Genomic DNA, 22,003 nt, shown 5'->3' with positions numbered 1-22,003 from the left:
TTCTTTAGTAACATTTTTTTAAAAAAAAGAGAATAATAATAATAATAATAATAATAATAATAATAATAATAAACTTTATTTTATATAGCGCCTTTAAAGGTGGCTTCTCAAAGCGCTTTACAGGATGACAATAACAATAAATAAGAAGACTACAACAATAAATAAGAAAATTTCACAAGACAGGACACAATTATAATTACAACAATACAACAATAACAATAGAGGAGACCGTGGAAGATGGTATTAAGAAGAGCAGAGGCGTGAAGAATGGAACCAGTTAAGTAAAGGCTTTTCTGAAAAGGAGGGTTTTGAGTCTGGATTTGAAGGAGTTTAGAGAAGGTGACTCTCTAATATCCTTGGGCAAGGAGTTCCAGAGCTTGGGGGCATAGCAGGAGAAGGCCCTGTCGCCCATACAATGTAGACGGGCTTGGGGGACAGTAAGGAGGGCAGAATTTGAAGAGCGGAGGTTGCGAGGTGGGGAGTAGGGCGATAAAAGTTCAGACAGGTATTGAGGTGCCAAGCCATGTAAAGCCTTGTAGGTGAGCATGAGGATTTTAAAGTCTACGCGGAATTTGACCGGAAGCCAGTGCAAGGACTCCAGGATAGGAGTAATGTGAACACTTGCACTAGATCTGGTCAGGATTCTGGCTGCTGAATTTTGGACATACTGCAGCTTGTTCAGAGTAGATTTAGATACCCCAGGGAGCAGAGCATTGCAGTAGTCAATTCGAGAGAATACAAATATGTTGATCAGCTTTTCAGCCACAGTTAATGATAGCATAGGGCGTAGTCTTGCGATATTTCTAAGGTGAAAAAAAGATGTTTTGACAGTATGCTGTACATGTGGGTCGAATGTTAAGCCAGAATCGAATATAACCCCAAGGTTTTTCAATTTTGATTGGAGCTCAAGTACAGAGCCATCTACAGACAGGGTTACAGGACTGGCTTTACGAAGTTGATGGGGGGTACCAATAAGCATGACTTCAGTCTTGTCACAGTTAAGATGAAGGAAGTTTTGAGTCATCCAAATTTTTATGTCAGAGATGCAATTAGATAGAATAGAGACAGCCACATCAGTGTCGGGTTTGGTATGGATGTATATTTGAGTATCGTCAGCGTAAAAATGAAAGCTGAGGCCATGTGATCTTAAAAGCTGACCAAGTGGGAACATGTAAATGCTGAAGAGCAAGGGGCCCAGTATTGAGCCCTGAGGGACACCAGACTTGACAAGACCAATTTCAGACCTGTACCCATTGAGAGAGACAAAGTGACAGCGATCAGTGAGGTAAGACTTAAACCATTTGAGGGCAGTGTCAGAGACTCCAAACACAGTCTCGAGACGAGAAAGCAAGATGTTATGGTCAACAGTGTCAAAGGCAGCACTGAGATCAAGAAGGATGAGTATGGAAAGAGAACCAGAATCAGAAGCTATTAGGAGATCGTTGGTGACTTTGACTAGGGCGGTTTCAGTGCTGTGAAGTTGACGGAAGCCAGATTGGAGGGGTTCGAAAAGGTTGTTTGTCATGAGGTGGTTATGTAACTGAAGTGTGACAGCACGTTCTAGAATTTTAGAGAGAAAGGGTAAGTTGGAGATGGGGCGAAAGTTGTTAAGATTGTCGAGAGCAATGTTAGGCTTCTTTGGCACTGGGGTAATAGCAGCAGTTTTGAGGACCGTTGGTACAATGCCGGTGCTCAAGGATTCATGTATTATATTGAGGACAATGGGACAGAGAGAAGAGAAACAGGACTGGAATAAAGTGGTGGGAATGGGATCTAAAATAGATGTGGTGGGTTTCATGCGCGTAACTAGTTTGTTTAGGGATGCTGAGTCAAGAAGAGAGAAGCTGGAGAGACGGGAACCAGAGAAGTTGGATGAGGAGGGAGGAGGTGTGGAAATTATATCCGTAGTGGAGAGAATGTGATGCCGGATGTTGTCAATCTTAGAACTAAAGAAATCTAAGAATGTGTTGCAAAGTTGTGATGAGGCAGGTAATGTGGTGGGGCAGTTTGGCTTGAGCAGTCTGTTGATGGTAGAGAAAAGATGTCTGGGATTGTTTTGGTGATTTTCAATGATGTGAGAGAAGTAGGTGGATCTAGCAGACTCTATAGTAACCTTATAATCAGATAAGTAATCTCTCCAGGCCTGATAATGTACATTTAGGCCGGAAAGACGCCACCTACGCTCAAGTTTGCGAGAGGCTGCCTTCATGAAACGCAGATGGTCATTGTACCAGGGGGCAGGGCGAGAGAAGGAGATGGTTCGAGTTTTTAAAGGAGCAAAAGTGTCGAGGGTAGATAAAAGAGCATTGTCAAGTAACTGTATTTTGTCCTCTAGAGGGTCAGAGGAAGAGAAACAGGATAAGGAGGACAGAACAGAATTTGCAAACCTTGGGTGATCAATTCAGGGATGGAATTAACAGTGTCTCCCTAATTAAGAACATACAGAAGGAATTTCACCAGGGCCTGCTGAACAAGCTGATTACACTTCAATACAGAGCTGTAGAAATGATACAAGAAACTGTGAGAAAACAAAGTCATCAAAATATTCTGGTTATTTCTTGCCCTCTCTCTGTGTACAAAAGTATTTTTTTGCATTAAAGGCACACAACTTAAGAAAAGTGTAATTTATTAAAAGCCATAACGTAACAGTACATACTGTAGCACCGTCTTATTGTTTGTTTTGAAGGCAAGACACAGATTGCTTTAAAAATGACTCATGTTCTTAGTTTTAAATGCACTTTCCCTTAATGTCCACTTGTGTCCTCTTTATATTTCGCTGCTGATTCAGCAGATATCCACAGAGTTGATTCTGTCAACCCCAATACAAATATGCCATTTAATCTACCCACCATGCCCATATACCCGGAAACAGCCTTTTAAAAAGACATCTAATGTCAAATATTTATTCCAATCAGCACTTAGTCTTAACACAACCCAGTTAAACAGTTTGCCAAAAAGAACTAATGTCGTTTTATGTGAAAAATTATCAAGTGAATACTGAACAAAGCATGTCTCCCTACCCTCTGATCTAATTCCAATCTCTTATTTACTCTATCACCACAAATGCACAAAGTACAGTAGATGAAAAATGTGGACTGTTATCACACAGTGCACCAGATTACAGAAGCACTGTAGTTTATCAAATGCAAACATAGTTCAGGGAGACAAGCATGAAAACTGAAGCAAGGCTATATTGAGGAGTGGAAACCATTTCTGTCAGACTGCCAAGCCACTGAAATGCTGAATGGACTGCCCTTTCACTACAGTGAGGCCTCACCTTTCTTTACACAGGAAGTGGCTGAACAGTTCTCTTCACAGGACAATATGCAGAATACTAAACTGGCTTGAGAAAAAGAATTCTTTGCAACCAAAAAACAAAATCTTACCTTTATGGTTATGGTCCAAACTTCAAAGTTCAAATCTCATAGTCATTGCAACAATCCCTTCCATCAGAGACCTAAGAATGATTAAAATCAATCAAATGACCTAACAGTAAATAAACAGCCTTTCAAAGCAGGTAGTTTAATATTCCCAAGCACAATCATTGCTATGTTTTTGTTTCATTTCTTCAAGCTTGAGAGAAAACTAAGCCTCGTCATGCAAGTAAAGCTTACATAACACTTAAGAGTCAATCAGGTCTTCACACTTCAGATATACAACTTATATTTCAAGGGTACCTTCCATAGTCAGCATTAGTCTAAAAATTAATAACAGGGTGATCTCAAAGAATTTTCTATCAGACAAAAGCTGAGTGTTATTAATGCTAAAGCTTGTAGCAGTAGATACTGAAACAACTTGAGGACAACACTACAGAGCTCTACAGACCTCTGCATTCAATGAGTTAAAGAGACACAGAGGTAAACAAGGTCTTTACCAGACATATAAGACAAAAGGAAAAATGGAAAACTGTAGTGTATCATTAAACTGGTCTGAATTCTGATCTTCAGAATTTGGAGGCCTTTTATATGGTTTTATGAGAAATGGTGAATCTGACATTCATTTAGTGTTCTTTAACAATCAGTTAGCTTCTTGTTACAAAAAAAGGGATGTGTGGTGACTAAAGACGATATCGTTGCACTTTACGAACCCAAATAATTTGGAAAATGAAAGGTTTCTGGGACTGTAAAATAATATTTCTTATGTTCATTGGTTGCTCAGTTTATGCCTGATTCACTAAATCATAACTTTAAAATTCTAAGTTTCACAATTTCTCGAATTCGAGCGGCCTGTGTTGCCTAACCAACAAGACTTCTGCAGAAAGAAAAAAAGCTCAGTGTGGGAGCATCTGAAGAGTTCTTCATTCACAGCTATGCTTGCTCATTATGAACTGATGAGCTATTAAGACCTATTGAAGAGGAACGGCTTACAGCTGTGCTTAGTTCTGTAGTTGAAACTACAGAATGACAGCCCGAACAATTTCATCACTCTATTAATGATCAATCAATATAAATGATTCAATGTAATGTAATCACTCTGACTAATAAGCAGATCAATTAAAGCCATCAAATATTTTATAAGTATTCAAATGATTTCTGTTCTTACCTCGATTTCATTTTGTCTACTACGAGATACAGTATATAAAGTAAGCGATCTGTATATACTGTATTTCTAAAGCATCATAATATGACGGACACAAACTCCAAAACCACTTTGTTATCATCATCTTAACTATCTGCAATGTTATGCTGCATTGTAATAACTGTACTAATTTTGAATAAGATCGAGTTAAAGATAAATACAGCACGGTATATGTGTTACCACAGAATTATTAAACTGGGAACCCAACACTTCAAGCCACATCTGACCTCTGAGCGATCTATACTGTCTTGTTGAATTACAGAAGTAAAAAGGCACACAGCCGTGAGCACGATTCGGGCTGCCATCACCGATGATCTCATGTTGCCAGTAACGAATATACATAACGATAAAAATATTATATAGTATTTTAAATATATGAATAAAATATCTGTGCTCATTCTTAATAATAACCGATGTGTTTAACACCTGGTAATAACAGCCCAGTTGCTATTTGTTTCGGGTTTACGTTGGCAACTACTGTTGCGACCGTACCTACAAGTATTACTTAATTTCCTCAAGCATTGTTCGCGGATTAATTAGCTAAATCAAACAATATTTAACCTTTCGTGTTTGCCTTTTAACCAGTTACGCAAATATCAACGTGAAGATTTTCTTTTTAATCTATATTTCGAAATAATCGACAAATACCTTCCAAGAACTCGCATTATGATATTACAAAATCATATTCAATTACTAAGCTACCCCCTAACAGCGTTCAGCGTTTGTATATTTATGGCTGGACTTCACCTATCATTTCATTTTTTTGTAAGGGGATCAAATATATTCTACCAACCTTCATTTTTATGATCAGATTTTTAATACAGTAATTCGATTTTTGAAACATCAGTATACCTCCACTTACTTTGAACTCTGCGTCCCGACAGGAATCTGAGGTGCTCTTCCGTGTTTGGTTACACGACCACCCTTTCAACGGCAACGTGCTGAGGACAAAACACACATACATTGGAAGCTGTCCAATTGCGTGGAAGTTGCTCAATATATTCAGTGGCTCCAAGTTAAAAGGATTGGCGGAAAATCAGGTTTTTCCTTCTGTCAAACGCTAAATAGATCGTGATTTCTGATACAGATACCCAGCTGAATTCTTTACACGTTAGAAAAACCAGTTTCACTTCTCTTTTACCTTTCAAAATCCATGGTGTACTGTATTTGTTCGCCATTTGTGAGTACTTGTATTTTGATACTTCTGAAAAGATTTATTCAGATTTGCCTCAAGAATTAGGGAAGTTATTCATAGCGTTCTGCACGCACACAATGTAATCTAAATTCACGAAGCCACCTTCAATCTTTATGAAATTGTCTCATTAAGCAGGCTCCTGTCCCCAGTTTTTCATTTAAAAAAAGACGATGTATACATTTTGCAGATAGATTTCCTCAGGTGCTAACGTGAAACAACTAATCTTTGTTATGGATTGTACATTCACCTCTCAGTAACCAACACAGGAGTCAGGTAATCTGCATGGTTATCATTTGTCGGTTATTTTAAATATGAAACCAATGAGATTGTAGATGAGGAGTGTATAGTAAAAACATTAAAAGGTTACAAACAAGAGGATGCCATTTGGCAGATCAAGGCCATTAGTAGCTAATTGATCTCAGAATTTCATGCAAACATTTTTCAACAACATGGCTGGGTAGCTTGTTCCAGACTCCATGATTGTGTATAGTACGTAAGATGTACTATATACTGTATTTTCTAACCTCTTCTTCCAATATCAGACAGGATGGACGAGACACCAGTCCATTGCAATGGATACACAGACACACACTGACACCAGGGCCAATGTTCTCAGAAACCAATTAACTTACCAGTCATAATGCTACCAGTAGTGTTTTTGGACTGTGGGAAGAAACTGGAGCACCCAGAGAAAACCCATGCAAGCATACAGAGAGATGCCACGCAGATAGCATCCAAGGAACTGAACCCAGGACCCCAGAACTGCAAAGCAGCAATCCTTATCAATGTGCCACCTCCATTTTATACATGTTTTGGAAAAATAAAATTCTATATATTTTTCTCCCACCCATTGGTGAACTATCCCTCTCAGTTAGCTTTAACCAGACTTACTCCTTCCTCTTCCCCACCCTATTTGAAGGGAAGGGAAGTTTGCCCTCTTCCTCTTTACGGTCGTATTCATCTCGCATATGAGCCTCTGTCTCTCTCCTACTCTAAGCACCTCACCTTCTCTGTAACTAGCATGCCCATGTTCTACTTAAGAGCAATAAACCAGAGAGAGCCTGCAGGGAAAGGGTAGAATCACTGTAATGTATACAAATGTTTGTGTTCATTTGATTAATTTATCATTCATTGCTCATTACCTATTATATACTCAAGTGACTGTTGTGTATGAAATAGATAAGCTCACGAATGAGGCATGAGGTGATTTAACCTGTCCAATGTCAAGCCTGTTGAAAAAAAAAGAAAGGAAAATACAGGAACGAATCAAAATACACCATTATAGTATTGAGAGAACAACACCTTTGCGCCACCTATATTTCGGAGGCCACCCAATGATGCCCACCTCTGCTGAACTTGCCAGTAGTGGAGCCAAGTTCTTTTTAGCAATGGATGAAGGTTTCCTCCCTTCTTATCCTGTTATAGATGAAATATTTAACTTTTGAAAAGACTGACCATCCTAAAGGACAACCGTCAGTGTGATGCAGACATGCAGAACACAATGGTTGTGCACAATGGACTACTCAATGGGGTCCGAGTGTGATGGTCTGGGCAGGGCAGTCTAGTTACTACTGAACTCCACTTGTAATCATGGATGGCACCCTTACTTCATAGAGCTACTTTGATCAAGTCCTGGGATCTCATTTCCTATGAGTGTATCCTGATGTGACATCATCCCATCAGTATGTCCTCATGCTGCTTATGTAACATCTTTTCTCGTGAGATGAGATATGCGAGAGGTATGCTGTGGTGCCCTTCAAGGCAAATGTGAGCGCTTATGAACAGTTGTGGCCTGTGTTGGCAAGACATTGGCATGACATGAGGTATCTGGGTTCAGAGACCAGTGAACTGGCACATGCTTCTTTGGGCTTTATGAAAGGAACGGGACAGAATTTTACAATAAAGCATTACCTTGTTTATGACAAATGTTAATCAGAATCACAAATTGCCCATGAACGGTCTGCTCAATCAAATGTTACAAATGTTCATTGCACAAGGTGACAACTTTATTTCAGTGTTGTTAAACATCGCTCACAGTAGGCTAGGCTGATGAGGAATGATAGCCTAGGCTCATAAATGTTTATTCTTCATTTTCTCTTTTTGAAGTGGATTTCTCCCCAGATGGAGACATGGAGTGCAAATTCAAACAAAAATAAGATAAAGTATTTGATTATTGGCATGCCGTCAATAAGGCCAACCTTAGTTCATAATTCAAGGTATAATCCATTTTCTTATTTTATAACACCAACACCTAGTACAATATAGCTTTTGCTTTGATCTTTCCACCGGGAATTTAAGTTTGACTAGTTTCACTAACGAGTGCCATGTAAGTTTGGTTAATGCATCAGGAAGAACTTTGGTGCTTAGCACGCAGTCTTATGTCGCTAATATACGAATACAGTCCATGTAGTTTGTTAATTGTTTTGTGAGGTGAACAACTTCAATAATACAGTATTCTACATTTAAAGCGAATCGCGTTCTAAATCAGTGTAATCCACATTCAGCCTCTATGCATGGTATTTTTTTTAACCGGTGCATCAATCACACCCCATGTGTAAACCGCAAACTTTCGAAAGTCCTCGTTTTCAAAGTAATTTGTGGTGTCAACCGAATTCCGTATTTTTTATATACCCTCCCAATATGGCCGAACCCGTTTCTCCGGTTTCAAGTCCTTTCTGATTTTTTCGAAACACGCCATTTTTATTCTATTAGCAATTATACGTAATTCAATCTCAATGTACATGTCACTTCAAAATTGCGTGCGTTACATAAAACTATCATTTCTATTCAGTTATTTGTCCCATCATGCATTGTACTGTGAGCGTCACTTCCTTTTCCAGCCGTACAGGGCTGTCAAGGTGCTGTGTCAGTTCCTTATTTGGTACAGACTAATAATACTTATTTGAAAACGTTTTCTCTTGTTCTTTCGTGTTTATTACTATGGCATCCCCCAGCACTTACAGGCTTAGTTGCTCCATCCCGGGACATGAAATGGATGTCAGGGGGTTGGCAGCAACTCTCTTCCCGGACGGAGCCTTTGTCTCGGTATCTCGAGACAGAACTGCCAGACTATGGATCCCAAACACAAGGTAAATTGCTCACTTTGTGCTGAAGTAATGTTTCTGCGTTTTAAAAGTTTTTTCAGACTGTTTATCTTTTGGTGTTTAATAATTCTAAAGTCTTATTTTCACTTTCGATATGAAGGTGTTCTTTAAGTTTTATGGTAAACGATAGATGACGATAATTTAAAAACAAAATGCTATTCTCGTAAGATTTTGAGTTCGTAAGCGGTTGAAAACAATAGTCTTTAAACTTTCTACCGGTGAAGCTGAGCCATTTTTTATCTTTAACATTTCACTCTTCAGTCAGTACCTTAAACCATTACATGGATTGGTTTAATACTGAACATTATTTCATTAGATCACAAAGGTGAGTGAATCATATCGTTGAGATGTTTGTAAATGGGGATCTCAATCATTTAGATGCTTTTCATTGATATTTCTCTGATCCTCTTAGTCGAGTAGTAACATCCGGTTCGCTGTATAGTCATCCTTTTAGTGTCAGGACCTTGTACAGCTGTTCTTCGGAGTAGTAAGAAGGAAGCTGTATTACACAATTCCATGAAAACATCTCACAAGTCAAGAAAAGTCTTCTTACATGTCTTGTTTTAGTGAGCCTGAACAAGGGCTTTACAATTTTTAATGATGTTTAAAAGTTATAACCATTTATTCGTTTCATCGTGCTATTATTAAGCTCTTAAACTGTCTGTTTAGAAGCTACGTTGAGTAGTAATTGTAATTGCTTCTGTACATACATTTTTTCCAAAGGATCCCAAAGTGCTTCATATTCCACCACTGAACTGTAGTTTGTATTATGCACAGGCAGCCCTGATACATAACAGATCAGCTGGGGAAGCAAGAAATTAACTTCATCAATGAAAAACATTAGAGAGGCCAGGTTATGCAAGTCCATGTGGAATGTAGCCTGGACACTGGGGTTAAAAACCCTACTCTTATGAACTGTGCCATGAGATCTTAAATGAGTATTAAATCAGGACCTCAGTTTAATGCAAAGGATGGTGCCTTCTACATCTCAGTATCATTATAAAGAGGTGTTGATTTGGAAATTCTGATCTAGTAGAAAGAGCATCATCTACATTTCCACCAACACCATTTACAACAGCATTTTGTTTTCTTTAGCGATCTCCCATCGCAGTGCTCAGCCTCTTAGATCTAATAAGATCAGGATCAGGTGGTAGTGCCACTGCAAGTTGTACTAACACAAGCTAGTTGCTTGATTTTAGAGTTGCTCAACGTGTTTAGTAGCCTCCATTTTCTTGGCAGGTTGTTACATTTTCTTGTGTTACAAAGTAATCAAGGAAACATGAAGCGAATCTTCAGTGATAAACATTAATCTTTGCTCGTACAAACTAAAATCTAAATCCCCTCCTGCAGGGACATTCATAAAGTCTTATGTCGAAGATTACATGACTGCTCATTTACTTAAACTGGAATCTTAAGATTAAAGATGTTGATGATGTTCATTGTTTTCTTGTTCTTTGCTCTTAACTTAATGCTTTTATCATTTTTCTGTGTTTAGTCCAAACAGGGGTTTTACAGAAATGCACTGTATGAATGGTCACACCAATTTTGTGTCATGTGTGTGCATCATAGCTCCCAATGATGCCTACCCTCAGGGCCTAATAGCAACAGGGGGAAATGACCACAACATCTGTGTTTTTTCATTGGACAGACCCGACCCTCAGTACATTCTCAAGGGTCATAAAGGCACAGGTAGGTGGTTTCTGCTATTTCATTCATAGAAACTTATTGGAGAAAATGAGGTTTGCGCCTGTCCTGGAAACATAGAGCACAAGGCAGGGCTGACAGCACACAACTACTCTTCTCCTGGAGTGAATGTTAGTTCATTGCAGGGTCATGGTGAAAGAGGTGATATAGAATAGCAAATCAAGCCTCACTAGTATTAGTTTAGATGATGCAGCTCCCAGAAAATATCCATGCAAACACAGGGAGAACATGCACACTCCACGCAAATGGTGCCCCAGCCTGTAACTCAACTCTGGGACCCAAGAGCATAGCCAGAGCACCAAGTCACTCTATAGCCCTACTGATTTTGTGAAAAAGAGAAATCTTAAAAGCCTATAAAGATTACATGAAGCATGGTTATTGCTAATGGAACCTTTTTTTTGGATGTGCTATAAAATCAAAAAGATGTATTTAATTTGATGACTCCTTTAACTAGCACCCTGGAAACATATGTGTAAAATATTACAACTTCATTCTGTTTTAGTAGTGAAAGGAAAAACCAGGTGTGAACACGGCTTTTGTCTTAATTTTATGAATTTGTATTTGTCTTTAGATGGTGTAAAAGTATATGGCTTTTCCTTTTGTAGATTTCTACTATATATTGGCTTCTTTGTCATTTGGGTAGGCTGCCAGTGTCGGTTAAATTTTGTTATACCTACTGTTTTTGTTTAGAACGTGAGAGACACAAAAGCACTGTGCTTCCACAGTTATTGACAAGACATTTGAATGCCATTACATTCTTGTAAGAAAATGAATGGTTCCTAGGGAAAACGTGACAACTTCTAGTCAGAAAATAAAGCTTATAATCCAAGTCATGTCCATAATTGTTAACATCGTCTGCTCTAAATTGTTAAATTGGACATGAAATTGGACTCCACAGTCTGCTATGAAACCTACTCTTTTAAATAGATAAAACATGCCACCTGACAGGTGGAACTTGGTATGTTTCTAGTTCTGATTGTTTCATTCTTCATTACATTGAACAGTGTAAGGTTTAAAAATATCTGCATCAAATTACCGTTGCTTTCAAAGGGCTCTTGTATTACATTTGCAGTTTAATTTAACAGCTGTTAAATTTTTTATTCACCTTAATAAGAAATAAAGCGTTCGTTTCTCTTTGATCCCGCAATTAAAAATAGCCATATTACATCAAGTTTATTTACGATTTCGGTATGCATAGAAATAATTTTGATTCTTTCCAGTTAAATGGATGTGTATTTATACCAGCCGTTTACAATTGAAGTGAACTGTGCAGTTTTACATTTTTCATCAAACTTAATTAAATTGCTCCATAACCTTATTATACTTTTAACACTTGTTACTCTTTCCTATATGCATAGCTAATACCTTTGTTCTTTTATACCACTAGTTTGTGCGCTTTCTGCTGGAAAATTTGGTACACTCTTAAGTGGTTCATGGGATACTACAGCAAAAGTATGGCTTAATGAGAAGTGCATGATGACTTTACAGGTAGGGGACAAAGATTTTGTCCAGAAGCTAATTTTCTCTGAGTTAGTAGGTATAGGCTTCATGTTTAGGGTGCATCCTGAGATCAGAAACCCACTGAAGTCTAATAAGATTAGGAGAAATCCTTGAGATTTGGGAAAGACACATGGTCTAAATATTACCAAGCTCTTAAAGTATTTTTATAGTGACTGAAAGTTACTGTGACATTAGTAATTTTACTAATGTTGCCCAAAAATTACCAGAGCATTCCATGTAATTCAGTATATTGACAACACCTTTATTTACAGAATGGTTCTTATTTGTGTCTACAGGGTCACACCGCAGCAGTGTGGGCAGTAAAGATTCTGCCTGAACAAGGTTTAATGCTGACTGGATCAGCAGACAAAACCATCAAGCTCTGGAAAGCAGGCCGATGTGAGAGAACATTTACTGGTACGTGTCCGCCCGTCTGAAATGACTTGAATGTCAAGCAGCCAGAGGATGGCAGTCTTGTTATTAAATACTGCCAGTTTGGTATTCTGAATGGGTCGAATTTCGCATGCAGCATTTTACTTCCTACCAAGTAATATTTCCAGAAATAAAACAGATTCCAGTTTTATAAGATGTGTTTTCTGATGATGGTTGAAAATAATACTGTACCTGATGGATATATTTATAGATTATATTTTGTCTGATATATTTAATTTGTGAAACCATAAATGTTTCACTAACATAAAGGCCTACCCACATAAACCTTTTCTAAATAATCCAAATGCCCTTAACCATTTATACAATATTAATATTGGTGAACAAACATGAACTTGGTCATTTTTAATGAATGTAAATAAGGTTTCCTAAAAAGAAGCACTGGTGTCACATAAGAAGAAAAGAATGTAAGCTAATTGCTAAGAAAAACATTCCAGACGTGAAGGTGGCAAGAAGCAGAGGGTTCAATAAAGCAGGAGGAGCCTGGTTTTTGAGACTTTCATTAAACTTATAAAAGATTGTTCTCTATGACTTAGTAACTTTAATTTGTCGCGCTGAACAAATGTGCCTGTTTGCTTTGCTGTTACAGGTCATGAAGACTGTGTCAGGGGCCTAGCTGTAGTGAGCAACACAGAGTTCTTCTCTTGCAGTAATGATGCCAGCATTAGAAAGTGGCTTGTGACTGGGGAGTGCTTACAAGTTTACTACGGACATACCAACTATATTTACAGCTTGTTTGTCTTTCCAAACGGAGAAGGTACGCTTTTTACACTCATACCGAGTGCAACAATCTCTATAAAATGCATAATAGCAAAAGACTTTATTTGCTCTATTTTATACTACTATACTCCAGGCACGTCCAGCCCTGCTCCCTAGGAACCCCAGACCAGCAGGTTTTACAAGTAACCATTATATTGCCAATTGCTTAAAACATGGAAAAATCTGCAGTCAAATCCAGATGATTCTAAATTATAGATTGTTTAGAACACAAATCTCACGGGCAATTTATAAGTGTTTCTGGTTTTTATAAATGAGTGATTTTTAGGGTGCCTTAAACAGTGTGCACTGCTCGTGTCCATGAGTCCAGGAGGAGACTGCCCAGGCACTAGTTTCACCTTATTTAGGGTCCATTATGGGATGGACCACCAAGCTGTTGAAGAAAGTTGAAAAGCTGTTATGTGATTGCCCTGTGTTATTGTGTTGTTTTCCCTCCCAAATATAACTAAAAAAGTGATGATAAAAAAACCTTTGCTGGATTTGGGCTCCGCAGAACCAAGTTTGGAGATGTAAAGTTTAGTAAAATCTGTAGAAAGTAAGTGGTGGTTCTCTGTTGTTTTTATATAAGTAAATTTTGAAATGTGGGTATGAAGTACTTAAAGGCGTGAGCAATAGTATATTATGCTTTTAGGATATGGGGCAATAGGACAGAAGTAACAATATTATAATAAATGGAGATGGATTATGACAAAATGGACATTGGTCCTGGTATCATTTAACTTAGTTTGCCACAGTTACAATGTGCAGACTTACAATCACAATTGCATAGATGTGAATGGGTTAGGTGTAAGAACCATATAATCAAATACATCTATTCACCCATCTCTAGATCCATTTGTATCTGCAATGGCTGGCCTTTTACTCCTCTAAAGAAGACACATCTGTAATACCTTGTAGAAGTCACACTCATTTTCTTCCATTTGTCATAGATTTTGTATCCACTGGAGAGGATCGAACCATACGGGTATGGAGGAAGGGTGAATGTACACAGACCATTCGCCTTCCTTCTCAGTCAGTATGGTGCTGCTGTGTTCTGCGCAATGGTGACATAGTTGCAGGTGCAAGGTACTTCACAGCATAGTTTTTGTACTGTTACAGTATGTAAATTAAAGATTTGATTAATTTCCAAAATAGGCTCAGAGGGACACATTTTGTTCAACACTGTTAAACTTAAAATGTATCTATTACTTGTACTATTGGAATTTTTAGCTGGGATGAAAGCTACTATTTCATTTGTAAGATGTTATGGCAAAATTATTTTTTTGAACTGAAGTTATATGGATCTTCACCGTTTCTTAAGATAAATTGGGATGAAACTGGTTGTGATCTTCACATGAAATTCTTTGTCCCTTTTAGTGACGGCATCATCAGAGTGTTTACAGAGTCAGAAGAGCGAGTGGCTAGCATTGAGGACCTCCAGGCTTTTGAAGATGAGCTTTCCAAGACTACCATCGACCCCAAAACTGAAGATTTAGGCGACATTAAAATGGAGGAACTTCCAGGAAAAGAACATCTAAATGAGCCTGGTACTAATTTTTTGGTATTCTCTGCCTCTTTCCTTGTAGTTACACCAGCTAATTGCATTGCAGTTATGTTGGCAGAGGCAATAATAGAAAGGTACTTGTTAAAGCACATAAAGGCATGTAACCCATATTGCCTTTTGTGCATCGGTTTGTATCTTATTCCACAGCCTAAGTGGTCATTCTTTGTACTGGATCTGCTGTGTTGCATGTAAAAAGAGCAGAGCTGCTGTATCCCCACTGGTGTTGCTGCACGTGGAGTGACGGCAGTTTGCCCTTGTGCTGCTCAGGTACGCGGGAGGGGCAGACGCGCCTGATTAAAGAAAACGAGAGGGTAGAGGCGTACCAGTGGAGTGTGAGCGGTGGCCGCTGGATGAAGATCGGGGATGTCGTGGGCTCCTCTGGAGGAACTCAGCAGACTTCAGGGAAAGTACTTTATGAGGGAAAGGTCAGTGGGGCACATCACAGTTATTTCAGTGAATCGTATCAGTCTAATGTTTGGGATATATTAAAGTGTCTCTTTGAAGATTCCAGCTTCCTCAAGAGATGGATGCAAATACTATCTACCGAACTGTATAAATCTTCACTGTACTCTACTTAATTTTTCTTCTAACAGTTGTAACGGTTTAATTAAACCATATGATATTCCATCCATTACTTTCATACCATATTGATGAACGCAAACTAAATAGATAGATAATACTTTATTAATCCCGTAGGGAAATTGATGTGTTACAGCAGTCCAGCCCATCATCAGTGAAGAAGCTCATTATCCGAGTAACTTCATTGTTTGATAAACTGTGTACAACATGATAAATGCTTTATAGTTCTAATGAATCACCTGATCCACAGATCCTGTCAAAACCTGTCTCTTTTACAGGAGTATGATTATGTTTTTACCATTGACGTAAATGAGGGAGGCCCTTCAATGAAGCTTCCATACAACATTGCAGATGATCCCTGGTTAACAGCACACAATTTCCTACAAAGGAATGACTTGAATCCCATGTTTTTAGACCAGGTAGCAAACTTTATCATAGAGAACACGAAAGGAAACACACTAGGACGAGCACAATTTGGGAGCTCTGATCCTTTTACAGGTAGGTGCATTTTACTATCATTTAATTGCTTAAGCTATTTTAGTACAAATTGGCCATTCAATAAGAAGAAACACATCTTAAGGCATAATATAATTTTGCTTCTGAAAACACAAGTTTCTAAAATGATGTACGTCTTGAAAGATTACTTTTTTGAAATGGGCAGCATAACATTTGTAACTTTACGTGAATATTTTGTGTTCCATTTCACAGTTAATGAGAGAAGTTGGAAACAGTTGTCACTTGTAAATGTTATAGGTTTCACTGAGTGAATTTTGTGAATCAGGCTCTAATGAATGTTTGTCTGCAGGTACAGGCCGCTATATACCTGGGTCAGCTGAAGGGCACACAGGAATGGGTGCTGACCCATTTACTGGTAAGTACCGTACCCATTTTTTCTTTTTAAGTGTAGAAATTTGTATTAATTTGTCAAAGTGAAAGCCAGAATGGTTGATTTATATGCGACAGGCAACAATAATAATGGTTGTAAACATAAACTCATTGCAATTTTCATATTGCTGTTATCTAACCAACAATGTTTCATATTTACTTTTTGTTTTGTGATATCCCTTTCATTCTTGCCTTGTGCTAATTCTGTTTCGTAATTAAAACTCTGCTGAGAGTGATGTGTCCCAGTTATCACAAGCACTGCGTGTTAGTGTTATGCCCGTTAAGCAGAGTTTTCAAGTGATGCTGATCAGTAATCCCAGGCTTTTAACTCAATTTAACTCTCATTTATTTCTGCAGTGTATCACTTGCTATATAGGTGTATATATATGTCCCTTACAATGTCCGCAAAACCTGCAAAGAAAAATTGGAAGCTAGAATATGTTGATTTCACAAGTATTTACTCCCTTAGTCAATACTTGCTGGAAGCAGTTAGAGCTGTCTTTTTAGAGTCTTTATCTATCTTTTTGGATAAGTCTCTATGATCTTTTTACACTGTGTTCATACGCTTTTTTTGCACAAAAAGACATCTCATACTCGGAGAGTAAGTTTTTCTAAATTTGGATCTAGCAAATAAGTAATGACATCCAATTGTATTTTGAAGGCTGGTAGGTCATAGAACAGATGCCAAAAATGAGAGATGCTAGAAATAAATAATACTGTGTAGCTGTTGTGCCTAATATTATGGTAATTTATGGTATCAACTGCTTGAAGCATATTTACATCAAATGTGCCACAGCAAATGTGTTTGACATATCTGGCTTAGGTATTTAAGAAATGTAAATAGAATATAACTGTTTGCTGCCCAATGACATATTCAAACAGCCCATAGTACATTTTAAGGAATAAAATCAATGTTGCATATCTGAAGAGAGTTTGCATCACACTGACTCAGTTTTAATGTATTACCTGCTTGTCTTGTACAAGGTAAGCGTCTCATTTAAGTAAAGACTCGGAAGTTCAGTTTGTGTTTTGGCCACTAGAGGGTAGACTTTTATCATTTTGTTAACTTTGAGAGCTGTGTTTTTTTGTCTCATCCATCATCAGGTGGCTATTTAACTCCTGGTAAGTGTTCCAGATCTCAGAAGCGCAGGGCTTAATTATGCTTGTACTGCACACAGGGGCAATATTACAGAAACCAGTAAGTCTAGGCAGCATGTCTTTGGGAAATTCTTTTTTCAAAGTGAAAGGCATGTTGCTATGGTTTAAAGGATGTTTTTAAAGTTTCAGGATAGAGAATGGAATTTGCTATTACTTAAAGATGACGATTGTAGTTTAATATTACCATACTTTAGGTTGTCCGTGTCCTTTAAACCTTACATTTTTTTCTTGCCTTTGTAGGTTCTGGGCGCTACATCCCAGGTTCAGATTCGAACACAGTTGTTCCTGCAGGTTTTTCTGACCCATTTACAGGTTGGTCTGACAACAATAGCTCCTTTTCTTTTTCAGGCTTCAAGAAAGTAACAGGATATATGTGTGTAAAGACTAGCTGAACTGAAGTGCTTTAATGCAATAGCAGTCTTCCCATCTAATTTCTACTTGGCATTATTCTATTACTGCATTAGTATGCAGTTGTTTTGCTGTGATAAATGTAGTCATGATATTTGTGGAGACATTTTACATTAATATACGATGTACTATGCAGTCCATAAAATGTCATGATAAAGGTTGTAATGTAGTGTTTTTTTGGTATCTTATGGATTTTTCCTGCTCTTGGTTCACTCAGTTTTTTTTTCTTCTAGGTGGAAGTGCATACTCCTCTGGTTTGCTCCGGCAACCAACTGTAAACATTTATTTTCCAAAGCTTGATGCTGTGACTTTTGAACAAGCAAGTGCAACACAAATATTAGGTACCCAGATCTTGTATTGCTGATCACTTTAGTTTTTCCTGAAGTACTGGACTTTTGATTGTCGTTCGGATGTTTATTTTATCTTTTAGTTCTGAAAGTACAGAGCAGACAAAATGATCTTAACCCTATACACATACAGCAAATCAATCGTCGTAAGGACACAAGCATTTTCAGGTTTTTAATTGTAAGTAGGAGAGTAGCAAATGTTTTCTTTGCGTAAAATATTAAAATGCATAACTGACAGTGTTTGTATCAAATTAAATGGTAGTAAAGTGCACATGCACACTGTACCTTTTAAGTATTATCCGTCGGCTTTTAATGGAGTTTTTCAACCATAGTTTGGAAGGAATTTAACATCTAATCTCACTCACCATACTCTTATGTTTATATATCTAACCTCCTGAGCATATTTTGAATGCGCACAACGCTTGCTCTTGCCAGAAACAGACCCTACCTTCCAATTCTCCATACCCACTTTTCCATCCTCCAAAGTTCCTGCCAGTCCCTGCAGCTGTGGGCGCCTTTGCTCAGCTCCCACCCCATCATCTCCTCATGCTTTCCAGCTTTTCTTTCACGGCCAGACCCAGCAAATCAGACTACCGTTCAAGCCATTTCAACGTCAGGGGTCCAACCCCTCGATCCTGCAGCCCCAACCTATCTCTGGTGTTCATCTCTTCCCCATCCTCAGTTCTCCTTTCCTGCTGTCCCCATGGGAGCCTACTAGCTGCTGATGCTGGTTTTGCCCTGTAAGTGCAAGTACACAGTGTCAGTCTGCATTGGATTCGAGCTCCTTGTCCACAGCCCTCTCCCCCCTCCCAAAATCTGTTATCTGGTACCATGCTGGTCCCTGTCTCTCTGCCTGCCCACCACTCCTCACAAGGCTTCCACCTGCAGCAGAGCAGGCAGAGAGCATAATTTTACCCATTTTAATTGCTGTTTTGGGGGGTTCTTACTGGAATCTGTCCTAATTTATTTTTAGCAAATGAACGAAACACATTAGTACACTTAGATTCAATACTTCAGCCTCAGTTCTGCTGTTAACCCTACAGCCTCTTCTTTCTTACTCCCTTTTCTTTTCTCAGTCTGCCATTTAATGCATGAAGTGACAAGCATCACCAAATGGTTATTACTGGCCCCTATTCTATAACACTTTGAGGTAACCAATGCCGATAGCTTTGGGTTACCTCTTCCGGGTTGACACGGCATATTCTGCAGGTCTTTGTGGAATACCAGTCTCTACTAATCAAACCCTAGATCAGTGCTCCTCTTAACTTGTATACTGTATATCCAGTCTTTTGCAATCAACCAAAAGCTGTAGGTTGACTGTAAGGTCAAGGGTCACATTTCCTCAGCTAGATGAGTTGCACAAAATCTTCATACCTATAAAATTCCAGTCTTGTTAGAGTTTGACTGAACTACTGACATAACATTGGGAGGCAGATGTCTCTGCACCAAAGAGGTTTAAGATGATTACTTTTGGTGATGAATACTTCATAGTCTAATCGTGTAATTTATAGCAGTTTTAGTAGTAAAGTTCAATTGACTAGAACCATATTGTAACCATATGCTTGATTTTGTTGTACTGTTTTGAATGGCAATTTTATCACTTAGATGCAGTGATTTATATTATTCATAGTGCTTTTTAACGAGCCTTGATCATTTCATGAGGTCTTTTCTTTGTTAAAAAATCTCATATCTCAAAAACATGGTCTTTTACAGTCTTCAAACATGAAACCTCTGCATGTACAGTAGGTCAAATACATTTTAAATTGTTTTGCATCACCTATAAATGTTATTTTCTATATAAGTTATAGAATTGTTATTTTTTTAACAGATAATGCCTTTGGAGGGATACTTTATGATGGGATAGTTGCTGCTTAATCATTGTTACTTCAGTAAAAAGTAACATCTTTTTTCCATTCTTAGCCAAATTGAAGGAACTCAACATTAGAGCGCCTGAAGAACAAAAGCTTTCCGATGATTCTTTCCAGAAGCTTGAAAAGCTGCTATCGACTGTGGCAAATCTCAAATCTGAAGAAAATCCAACTGCTGAACAGATTGAAATACTATGGAAGACTACTCACTGGCCTGAAGGTATTAATTTCTGTCACAAAGAGTGTATGAAAGCTACTATGGATGGTTAAAACTGGTTTTTACTACTGTGTCCAAATTTTTGTTTCTTACATTTTTAAAGCACTCAGAAAACATACCAGATTGTTCAATCTAAACCAAATTCAGTTTTTTAATGTTAAAGTATTTTAAAATTTCCACTACTCTGAAGTAATACTTTGATAGTGTTTATGGAGACTTAAGACTTCCAGAAAGAAAGGATGATTTTAAACCAGGGTGGCAACCTCATGAAGAGCCACATGCCCGCATGGAGACACATGGCTCCAAAGCACGTGCCTATGGCAAAACATATGCTCAATGAAGAAAATGCAGATAAAAAATCAGCTCTGCATGTAATTATCAGGACTTTTGATTTATATCTAAAACCCACCTTACCCATTCTTAGTGTCATGGTTGTCATTAATTTTGGTAGCCATGGAGTACAGTATAAGATTATACTGTCTTAGGATTGTTTAAGAAGCCAGCAGGAAGGCACTCACCAGGCCATTAATTAAGTACCTTATCCTAGCTCCTTTTGTCTTTTCTCTTTTAGACATTGTCTTTCCTGCCCTGGATATCCTTCGCCTAGCAGTGAGACACCCTGTAGTGAATGAAACCCTGTGCAATGAAAAAGAGGGTATCCAGTTCTGTAATCACCTTTTGAAGTTGATGGCACTGCAAGGGAAGCCTGCCAATCAGATGCTGGTACTCAGGACTCTGTGTAATTGTTTCTTAGGCCAGTGGGGGCAAATGCTAATGATGTCACAGAGGGAAACAGTGATGTCGCAGGCCATGGAACTGAAAGCTGTCGCCAATAAGAACATTCACATTGCACTGGCCACGCTAGTTCTCAATTACGCAGGCTGTCTCCACAAGCTCAGTGACCTTGAAGGCAAGGCTCAGTGCCTTTCCATGGTTAGCACAGTTCTTGAGGTGGTACAAGATAAGGAAGCAGTCTTCCGGCTCCTGGTGGCACTTGGAACAACTGTCACCAACGACAGTACCGCCAAGGATCTGGCCCAGTCTCTTGGAGTGAAATCTCAGATTACTAAGTTTTCCACTGTATCAGATCCTGCTAAAGTAGGAGAGTGCTGTAGCCTTCTTCTAAATGAACTGCAGTAATTTGATTTTATCTTTATATATTTACGAGAAAATAAAAACTACTCACAGAAGTGCTGCAATAAAAGATGTTAAAGTTATCTTGTAAAGCATGTTTCTTTTCACATCATGACAGGTTTAAGGAAACTAGTATTTCAGCGGTCTGAGAGCAGTCATAAGCTGTTCTTAACCTAAAAGCACAAATGATTTAATGTCCAGAAATGTAGTTACTGCTTGGAAAATGCTAAATGATCTTACTCTTAAGTTCATCTATAGTGTGAAGGGTGGCTGTAAAAGAAAATTGACAACTGACTTGAATCTACAACAAGTGAACCACTTTGAAAGCTCTGCACCATCAAGCCATCTACCGATCTAAGTATGGTGCAAAAAAATTAAAACTCACAATATCGATGTAGGAGTGCACTTTATTATTGAGTTTCTATAAAGTTTATTATTAGTAAAATCTGCATACTTTACGCACACATTTGTATAAAGAAAAAATGAAGGAATAAATGTAACGGTTTTAAATAAGTGCATAGTGTCTTGTATGACCCATCTGGAATATTAGCTGTGA

At 38.2% G+C, this 22,003-nt stretch overlaps 2 protein-coding genes and 1 long non-coding RNA gene across 7 annotated transcripts in view; 1 reads left to right on the top strand and 2 right to left on the bottom strand.

The window, feature by feature from the left end:
- zdhhc21 (zDHHC palmitoyltransferase 21) overlaps positions 1–5,588 on the bottom strand; it is a 38,798-nt gene extending 33,210 nt beyond the window's left edge. Inside the window, exons 1-2 of one of the 3 annotated variants that reach the window (XM_088631739.1) lie at positions 5,441–5,588; positions 3,387–3,457 (exon numbers count right to left, since the gene is read on the bottom strand). The gene's annotated coding sequence lies outside the window, so the exon portion shown is untranslated. Of the gene's footprint in view, positions 1–3,386; positions 3,458–5,371 lie in introns of all 3 variants that reach the window. The other 2 variants (XM_088631754.1, XM_088631748.1) reach the window with 2 other exon arrangements.
- A 3,003-nt stretch (positions 5,589–8,591) lies between these two features.
- On the top strand, positions 8,592–21,530 carry plaa (phospholipase A2-activating protein). 3 transcript variants are annotated; one of them, XM_088631693.1, is made up of 14 exons: positions 8,592–8,862; positions 10,373–10,566; positions 11,969–12,069; positions 12,378–12,498; positions 13,121–13,288; positions 14,238–14,373; positions 14,665–14,834; positions 15,119–15,276; positions 15,709–15,928; positions 16,236–16,301; positions 17,714–17,785; positions 18,115–18,222; positions 20,149–20,316; positions 20,885–21,530. In XM_088631693.1, the coding sequence occupies exons 1-14, from the start codon at positions 8,714–8,716 to the stop codon at positions 21,451–21,453; spliced, it is 2,400 nt and encodes a 799-aa protein (XP_088487819.1). In that variant the 5' UTR covers positions 8,592–8,713; the 3' UTR covers positions 21,454–21,530. The 3 variants fall into 3 exon arrangements, with proteins under 3 accessions (XP_088487819.1, XP_088487821.1, XP_088487827.1); XM_088631701.1 differs by having other exon boundaries at positions 8,603–8,862; positions 10,447–10,566; XM_088631695.1 differs by lacking the exon at positions 17,714–17,785.
- On the bottom strand, positions 18,219–18,918 carry LOC148678102 (uncharacterized). Its single transcript, XR_015936631.1, has 2 exons — positions 18,677–18,918; positions 18,219–18,313 (listed from the first exon to the last, which is right to left on the bottom strand). It is a non-coding gene; the product is annotated as an uncharacterized LOC148678102 (long non-coding RNA).
- Positions 21,531–22,003: the final 473 nt, after the last annotated feature.

Source organism: Lepisosteus platostomus, chromosome 1 (genome assembly GCF_059453375.1).
Source record: "Lepisosteus platostomus isolate fLepPlt1 chromosome 1, fLepPlt1.hap1, whole genome shotgun sequence".
Lineage (NCBI taxonomy): Eukaryota > Metazoa > Chordata > Actinopteri > Semionotiformes > Lepisosteidae > Lepisosteus > Lepisosteus platostomus.
The sequence above is the reverse complement of the archived record's forward strand: the minus strand, read 5'-3'. Positions and strand labels throughout refer to the sequence as shown.

What these genes read in the sequence shown, in the direction of transcription:
- plaa (XM_088631693.1), top strand. Translation starts at nt 8,714, where the DNA reads ATGGCATCCCCCAGCACTTACAGGCTTAGTTGCTCCATCCCGGGACAT. An exon ending in GGGTGCTGACCCATTTACTG is followed by an intron (nt 16,302 to 17,713) that starts GTAAGTACCGTA and finishes TTGCCTTTGTAG; the next exon opens with GTTCTGGGCGCTACATCCCA. An exon ending in AAGTGCAACACAAATATTAG is followed by an intron (nt 18,223 to 20,148) that starts GTACCCAGATCT and finishes TTCCATTCTTAG; the next exon opens with CCAAATTGAAGGAACTCAAC.